Source organism: Siniperca chuatsi, linkage group LG10 (genome assembly GCF_020085105.1).
Source record: "Siniperca chuatsi isolate FFG_IHB_CAS linkage group LG10, ASM2008510v1, whole genome shotgun sequence".
In the NCBI taxonomy this organism is placed as follows: Eukaryota; Metazoa; Chordata; class Actinopteri; order Centrarchiformes; family Sinipercidae; genus Siniperca; species Siniperca chuatsi.
Window position 1 is genome coordinate 7,800,551 of NC_058051.1, and position 8,865 is coordinate 7,809,415.

The following is an 8,865-nucleotide window of genomic DNA, read 5'->3' on the forward strand; positions in this document are numbered from 1 at the left end:
TAACCAGAATCGCATTGGCTGAATGTCTGTGGTGGGGAAGGACGTTGTGATCTAATCCCAAACAATTTCTCCTTGTGTGAAAAGAGATCTCTGCTGAGTGCTCTGAAAGGCAAGGCTGGTTTGTCTGTGAAAGTTCAGAAGCGAACATGTTAACAAGGGGCCTGTGGATGTGGTCTGCACATCACACTTGTCACTGAGGAGCAAGTCTATCTCTTTGCTGCACTCACTGAAATTCAACCTGCTGATGAATTCAGGGTTGCCAGACTTTAGGCTCTGTGCTAGGGAAGAAATAAACTGCTCTACACAGGGGCTCTCCATTGTAAAGTCTGGAATGGAAAGTGAATTTAAGCTGGTTGTTTAGTACAACAAAGCAATGTGGTTGGCGATGGTGTTGCGTTGGCAGACACCTTGTAGTGTAGTTTGGGCAGTACACAACATAACAATGTAGCCTACACTATCAGAAGTAGCTCTCTGTGGAGGAGGGGTAGCTACAGCACCATCTACTGGGTCTACTGGGCATCAGATTAGGGCCACTAAAGGCAAAGCAGGTTTACAAGAGAAGGTTTGCTTTCCAAATTTTCAACATGCACTAACTGAGATGCAGGGCATTAACAGTCATTAACAGCAGCCCTACCATGCTCCCTGTGAAGCGGCCCGTCTCATCCAGCCTCTTCCTGCTCCATTCCCACTCCTGCTGAGCCACACCAAGCACAAACATGAACTATGGCTTTTTCTCGCCTATTGCCAGCAGCCCCACCAGAACCCATACCAAGGCAACCACCAGGCCCAACTGTCTTCATCCCCATAAACAAAGGTACAGATAAAGAAGGCAGGCCAGTCATGAACCAAGGAGGTCATTCCATCTGCAATAACTTCAACAGGCCGGATGTACCATGTTCACGTGCTGCTTCCTTCACATCTGCTCCTCCTGCGGTGGAGGCCACGCCCACCCTGCGTACCCGCACAGCCCCATCTTGCAGCTAGGTAAGCACCTTTCAACACCCATTAACATTCTGGCCTTAGCAGAAGCACTCCAAAAGCATCCCGATCCAGCTTTTGCTCAGTTTCTCATCAAGGGATTCAGAGGTTTTCCCCCCCCCAGAATTTCCGCACTATCATCCACGTCTTTTTCATGCAAAAAACTTCAGTCTGCCATCAACAGAATCTGTCAATCACCTGATCACCAAGGAAGTCAAAGAAGGCTTCATGATCGGCCCTTTTGCTCATCCTCCATTTTCTAACCTCTGCATCAGCCCCCTAGGCGTTGCAACAAGGAAATACTCCGGAAAGAAACATATCATTGATCTTTCAGCACCCCACGGCAGTACCATTCCCAGCATCAACAGCTTGATTCTGAGTGAAGACTTCTTCCTTCACTACACCACTGTCAATCATGCCATCCCCCTCATCAAACTCACTGGGAAAGGGTCGTGGCTCTCGAAAGTGGACATCACAGCGCTCTCAAAGTTCTCCCCATACAACCGGACTTCTGGCGAGACAACTGGCAAGGTGCTTATTACTTCGGCGTCAGGCCCACCTTTGGTTGCAAAAGCAGCCCCAAACTCCTTGACACCCTGTCAGAAGCCCTCTGTTGGATCTTGTCGAATAACCATAAGATTCCATTCCTCGTCCATCTCTTGGACGATTTCCTCATCATTTCCCCTCCCTCATCGCCACCAGGTCTGGTCACACTGACTTCAGTCTTCTCCAACCTTGGTGTTCCACTGTCCGTAGAGAAAACAGCAGGCCCCTCCACATCTCTAGATTTCCTGGGTCTCACCCTTGACACAAATCTGTTCCAGGCTTCTCTCCCATTTGTAAAACCCAACTGTATCAGCCTTCTGATCTCCAACTTCCTCCTCGCTCCATGCTGCACCAAATGCCAACTTCTCTTTCTCCTAGGCCACCTCAACTTCGCCTTACGTATAATTCCAAAAGGGGCAAGCCTTCATCTCTCACCCACATGACATTAATCTGTACACTAACGTCACCCCTTCTGTCGGTTTGGGGGGTTTCTACAATGGAAGATGGTTTGCAGCAGCATGGCCCCTGGAGCTTGCAAGTGAAAGCCAGGTCCCTTCCTCTGCTCTCTTCGAAATCTATCCCATAGTAGCTGCACCCTTTCTGTGCGGCCATGAATGGTCCCGCAAGTCCATTCTAATTTACTTTGACAACCTTACAGCTGTCAACATAATAAACAAAGTTTGCTCCAACACCCCATCCATTATGCCATTCATGCGCTGCTTAACCTGGCACTCTTTGCGCAGCTCACGTTCCTGCATTTCAGACTTGTCACATTTCTCAGACGACACCATGGTATTCCTACCTAAAACAAACCAAAACCAATCAATCCGGCCAGCCTACACTCATCTTTTACTTCGAAGTCCAATCACTGCTGAACCCTTTCGAGACCCTGGCTAACTACTTGCATTTCCGGAAATCCCAGAGCATAAGCATGTCAGATCCTCTCTTTGTCTCCGAGTCCGGACAAGTGGCTACTCGATTCTGGTTCCACCAGCACTTCTGCCACATACTCTCCTTGTCCGGCATTTTTCCCATCCATTACTCTGATCACTTCTTCAGGATAGGCGCTGCTACCTCAGCCTCCCACAATGACATTCTGAGCACCTAATAAAATTCTTGGGCCATTGGTCCTCCCAAGCATATCACCGCTACATTCTTTCTGATCTCAAAGATCTCAGATCTGCCCCATCTTGTCTAATATAAGTGGAGGCTTTTGGGGGTCCGTTGTACCCGGGCACTATGGCAGACTCCCCACCAAAGCTTCCCCACACATAGTAACCAACCAAGCGCACAGCGAGTCAAGCCTCCCACACAATTTTTTTGTTTCTTCAATAAATCATTTCAAACGTATCTTGCTGATGGTGTGCTCCTTGCTAGCGAATGGTACATTATACAGGAGTTCTGAAAACAGAATACAATCTTAGCCAGGTTTGTTTAAGCAGGATGTGATGCATATTCTTGCAAACAAATTGAACACTGTAAAAAGTGTCACAATGGGGATTGTAGTCTAAATACATATATTTATACTCTGTGACAAGTGTGCCTTTTTTATTTTGATTTTTAGATAGCAACAAGATGCGCCACAAGATTCGTGAGGTCATCTTTGATGAGAAGAAAAGTCTGGCAGCTGCTGCTGATGGTTACAACAAGCTGGCTGAACCATCTGGGCAAATTGTGTCCACTGATGCCATCATTCAGACCAAAACAAAGGTGTTTGAGAAGGTGATAGCTTTGAGGCGCCTGAAGGAGGAGGAAATGTGCCGAGAAATGCAGCAACACTGGACATTATTGAAGGCACAATCTTTGAAGCTGGGAACTATCAGTAACACTTCATTTTACAGGTCCGCAAGTTTCATGGTAAGTAGGGAATATTTAGCAAGAAATGTATTTGAAGTTTCTTTGAAATTACCCCCAAATTACTCCAACATTTACCTAAAGATTCATTGAATATTACCCCATTATTTAATTATATTCCACTATTTCCCAATAAGCAGGTATTAATAGCTGGTCATTTCTTTAATATATTTCCAGGAAAGTAATACAGAATTAATTGACAGCCATTACAAACACTTTATTCCCAGGTCCGCCATTTCCTGGTAAGCAGATGACAATTAGCCAGTAACTTCTTTGAAATTACAACCAAATAATTGTATATTTATATTCTATTTCCAATAAGCAGTTGATAATTGGCTGGTAATTCATTTTATATAGTTCTACCAAGTTAACTGATACTCATACATGCAAAGTATAGAGGAATTATATACCTTTGTAATTAGGCCTACATTAGGTCTGTTAAAGTATTGAGGGGGTCAGTTTTGAATATTCAACAAGAGCGGAGCTCTGTTGTCCTTACTTGATTGTGATAGGCAATGAGTGTAAGCACATGGCAAAACAGAATCTGGGGGTTAACAACTCATAGCCTTACCAGGCACAGTAGTTGAAAGCCTTGTTGTCATTGATGGAATAGTTGAAGGTCTAGGCTTTTTACTTGAGTTGTTGAGGATTGAGCTCAGCCTGACGTAAATGACCCATCATCCGTTTACATGCATGATCTTATAGAAATAACTTGGCAAGTACCTTCAATAAAACTATGACATTTTGTTTATATTTTCTATTAAATTTTTAACCAGCGTTCTTTCCCTTTACTCAGACTGATTTCTATATATTTTCCAGAGATCAGATCAGTAATTTAAAATGAAGGGATACCATTTACTTAACACACAGTCTCTGTGTAATTTCAGCAGATCAGTCCAATTTTGTAACAAATTTCCTAAATCGTAGAAAAGGTTTCAGTCGTAGTCATCTGGACACTGTTTTCAGAATCAAGACGTTTCGGCTCCCATCCGGAAGTCATTCTCAATTGTGAAAAAATTGGATGGGAACTGGAAATTTAAGCTACTCTGAGTTGCATAAGCCCTGCCCTCAGGAAGGAATCTGCCTGAGTATCTGTTAATAGCTAGTTACACCTGAAACTGACCTAATAGTTTCAAGATGGCCCAGTGATCAGTAATCAGGCCTATTGTTCTCTGGCTGCATCTACTTCATCACTGTTAAGTGCCTGATTAGCATGTGATAGGCGTGACCAAGGTGATAATACACTCTGATAGACTTTGGGCAGATTAAATCTCAGACCCCCATTTCTGTTCAAAGAGGGGTTCTCTTTCTTCACAAAAATGGCTTCCTTGACGCCCCGTTCAAACCAACTCTTCTCTCTACTAAGAATCTTCACCTCGCTGTCTTCAAATGTGTGGTTTGTAGCTTTTAAATGCAAATGCACGGCGCTCTGTAATCCCGAGTTAGCGTGTCGTCTGTGCTGATAAAGTCTTTTGTGAAGTGGCTGTTTGGTTTCGCCTATGTACCATTCTTTGCAGTTTTCCTCACTGCACTGAATGGAGTAGACAACATTGCTCTGCTTCTGTGTGGGTAACTTGTCCTTAGGGTGAACGAGTTTCTGTCTTAAAGTGTTGCCTGGTTAAACGAAGACAGGAACATCTTGCTGTCTAAAGATCCTTTGTAGTTTTTCAGACAGTCCAGATACATAAGGAATGGAGACACCGTTCCTTCTTGGTTCAGTTACACTTGAAGCAAGAAGGAACGGTGTCTCCGGATGGGAGCCGAAACGTCTTGATTCTGAAAACAGTGTCCAGATGACTACGACTGAAACCTTTTCTACGATAGAACACTCCTGGACGAATGAGGGACTACACCGTCAAATTTCCTAAATGTAAATTTCTTTTATTGTAAGCCACCATAAAGTGCTAATTACAGACAAATACAAACTGGTTACTTTGGAGTGTAGGGACACTACCTGTAGACCATCAGTCATCAGACCATCAAATATAATTGGAAATACAACCAGCAGGTCAAACATCACATGGGATTAACCCTTTGAAGCATACCATAGGCCACTGTTACGATATGTCATTGTTTTTCTTTTTGCTAATTGAAGTGAGTTTTTATGATGACATCAAGTGTTTCCCAAAGTAAACACAACCTCTGCTATACAGTGATGTCACTATATAAGGTGTACTATACTGTAAAATTCAAGAAATAAGGTAATAGTAAAAACACAAAACTCGCCTATAGAAATTCATTATTTTTAAACAAAAACAGACAAAGGTTACAGAAGTAATTCTGCAACACAGAAAACACACAGTATGGCCTAGAAATGTCCCAGAACAGTTTTGACTTGCCTCATTTAGTCCCTTTTTCTGTAACCTTCAAAAAGCAACAAGTGTTTTTTTGCCCTAAGACCATACCTCTAGTTGTGGTATGTTTCATGGCAATTTCTGTTTCATCAGACATGCCTTGCACATGAAAAGAGCGCTACGTTTGTGTGCACGTTCTCCTTCCTTATGTTGCCTTCTTTAGGCATCTTTGCTGGGCCCCTGCTCCATCCTGTGGCTGGCTGTGGCTGCTCTGAAGTTGACAGAGTTGGCGTTGGAGGGCTCTGGCCATGGCGACCTCTGTACCCCTGACACTTGGCTCTGGCTTTGGTCTCTGGGACTGCATAGAGTCATTTTCAGCTGTTTTGAAATTGAATGGGGAAAAAATATAATTATTTCATTGTAATTATAACCGTTATAATTACAATGGGTTGCTGAGGGGGGAGGGGGAACTATCTGCGAGCTAAAGTAAATGGCTTGAGGGGGATGTGCATTACTCCTGCTCAATCTTGCTCTCACATTGTTAGGTTAAGTATCGGTCAATCCATGTTGAAGTTGTATGTGTTATAGTTTAGAGTATGTTTATCTAAAATATGTTAATTGGACAGGAGCCACATCTGTTTGAACATTATGTGGCTCCAGGGTTAGCAATGGGTCAGGAATGACATGTTATGAGGTAACTTAAAGGACAGGCCCCCAATGAAGAAGAGCTTCCAGATGTGTCTTGGGGGGTCCAGGAAAGTAAGATAAACATGTTTTTAAGGTAACCAAGAAGGGTGGCCCCAACTAAGGTTAAAGGTCAATTTCTAGAATGGTACATACACGTTAAGCTTTTCTTGGTTCTTTGAGTATTCTTGTAATGCTCCTCAGCTGATATTAAACACAACCTGATTGAAGATCAACTCATGGTCCTGCGTATGTGTCCTGTCTTGTCATCTCTCGGTAAAGAATCTTTCCCATCAACTGGCGTCACTGGAACAGCAACAGAGCCGGCGAACAGGTAAGCAAAATTTTATTCTTGTTTCATGAAGGAATTTTGCTCCCTGTTGCAACCCTCTCTGTAAAAGAATCATGTTTGATTTGATGGACAGAAGGAGAGTGACTAATTTGGTTGTGAATTAAAATTGGGCACTACAAATAAATAGGCAAATAGAATGAAAACAAAAGAAGAAGTCAAGTAAATGGACTGTACTTATATAGCACCATTCTGGTCTTTTTCCAGCTACTCAAAGCACTTCAACTACATATCACTTTCACACACTGATGACAGGTGCCAACTGCTCATCAGTTGAAAGAAAGTAACGCACAGCGAAGGAACAGCCCTCAGGAGCAATTTGGGGTTCAATGTCTTGCCCAAGGACACTTGGGCACACACATGTGGGCTGGGGGAAGCCGGGATCGAACCACCAACCTTCCGATTAGTGGATTGATTGGACAGTGTTGTGTTTACACCCAAACCATCCTATATAATATGTCGATCAACATCAATTAGATTGTGAATAAAAGAGAAATACATGAAGAGATAAAAGAGCAATAAAAGAAGAAACTCGACGTGCAGGACTGCCATTAGTGCATCTTGAGACGTCTGGAGTAATAAACGTGAGGTGCATACCAAGATGTGTCAAATATGAATGTAAAAGTGATGTATAAATAGTCTATCAAGAATCGTGAAGCGTGAGGTACACAGAAATCTAAAATTCAATGTAAGAATCTCATATGATCTAAAAGTGAGCATTGAAAACACAGGACATGGTGTAAGTCTCGAGCAGCCGTATGGTTTGGGGGTAGATGCAAATCAAAATAAATCAAACACCAGATGAACTAACGGATCTTCAGTTGGTGCACTTATATTTATTGCTGTAAATCAGCTTATTTTGGTGTATGCATGCAGTGATTTATTGGGGAAAGACTAGCAAAGCTTCTTGCAAGATTGTGACATTAAAAAGAAAATCTAAGCATGATTTGTCATGGAAGGAAGGACGGATTGTCATGGAAGGGTTGAAAACAAATCCACATTTGAAGCAAGAGGTGAAAAAGCCTATTGATGAATTTGACCTCTCATGAATGGATGCTTTGTAAACTGCCTGCTTATAATGACATATAAAATGATGATGAAGATATGGAAATGTGGATATTTGCCGATTTGGTGCAGAAGGTGACACGGTCCACGGAAGTATGGTAAAACGTTTGCAGCTATAATTTTTCCTAAACATGGAGTGATTGACAAAATGTATAAAATATGAAGGTGTCATAGTTAGCCACTCTGCCCCCTGATCCTAGTGTACTCTAGTGTTTTTCCCTCCCTTGTGTTCCCTGGCTGTCCCCTGTCCATTCTCGTGTGTGTATGTGTGTGTGTGTATGCGTGTCTGTGTTCTGGCCTGGCTTCCCAGTCTCCGATTTGCTGCTGATCACCAGCACACCTGATTCTAACCATAACCAATCAACTTCGCTTATCTACTGGGCTCCTCCACACTGCCGACGCCAGATCGTCCTCTGTACATGTACAAACACTTCTTAACGGCTCCTACTACACTTGAAGTAAGTGAAGTTACGTTCCTTTTGTTCCGTTCTGGTAGTAACTCTCCTCTGTTTCTGCTACAGACTCTCGCTCTGCCGGTGATTGCAGCGCCAGTCTGTCCCTGGGTCTCCCGGATCTCCGCGACCACACCAGTTACCATCCCACCCTCACCATCCGGCCGAATTTGCCTCCCGGAGCCTGCCTTCCTCTAGGACCAGAAACGCCAGGCTCCCGTGTCCACCGCTCAGTCAGCTCAGCCCTTCTCACTTCACCCGCCAGTCCTGAACCAGCCCTCCTCGTGTCCGCCCAAAGCGCCGCCAGTGAACTCTCTTGACCAGGTCCAGTCGAGTCTCCAAGACAGCCACAAACCACGCCGACTTTCTCGCATACCCCACACTATCTACACAATAAAACTGTTTCAACCTTACCTCCCTTCTTGTTCGTGTGTCCTGCATTTAGGTTCAGAAAAGCCGCTTGTGACAGAAGGGGTGAGTGTGAGCGACTGTGGTTTGATAATTGCATAAAGGTGTTTGAAGCGGCTATGGGAGTGATGAGAACAAGTGTGATGAGCGTAAACTACAATTTGTGCAAGAATGTATGGAGGCTGAATTTCAGAGAATACTGGCCATTAAGAAGAGAGGTGATACAGTAAAGAAG

General features: G+C 43.6%; 1 protein-coding gene across 1 annotated transcript; it reads left to right on the forward strand.

Annotated features, from left to right (window-relative positions):
- The first annotated feature begins 893 nt into the window (after positions 1-893).
- LOC122882668 lies at positions 894-8,589 on the forward strand. The gene is made up of 4 exons (XM_044210296.1): positions 894-984; positions 3,089-3,381; positions 6,639-6,690; positions 8,292-8,589. The coding sequence occupies exons 1-4, from the start codon at positions 894-896 to the stop codon at positions 8,540-8,542; spliced, it is 687 nt and encodes a 228-aa protein (XP_044066231.1). The 3' UTR covers positions 8,543-8,589.
- The last annotated feature ends 276 nt before the right edge of the window (positions 8,590-8,865 follow it).

Bases quoted from the DNA above. Each gene is read 5' to 3' on its own strand.
- LOC122882668 (XM_044210296.1), top strand. From the start codon at position 894: ATGTTCACGTGCTGCTTCCTTCACATCTGCTCCTCCTGCGGTGGAGGC. The intron at 985-3,088 runs GTAAGCACCTTT...TTTGATTTTTAG, and splicing joins CAGCCCCATCTTGCAGCTAG to ATAGCAACAAGATGCGCCAC. The intron at 6,691-8,291 runs GTAAGCAAAATT...TTTCTGCTACAG, and splicing joins GCAACAGAGCCGGCGAACAG to ACTCTCGCTCTGCCGGTGAT.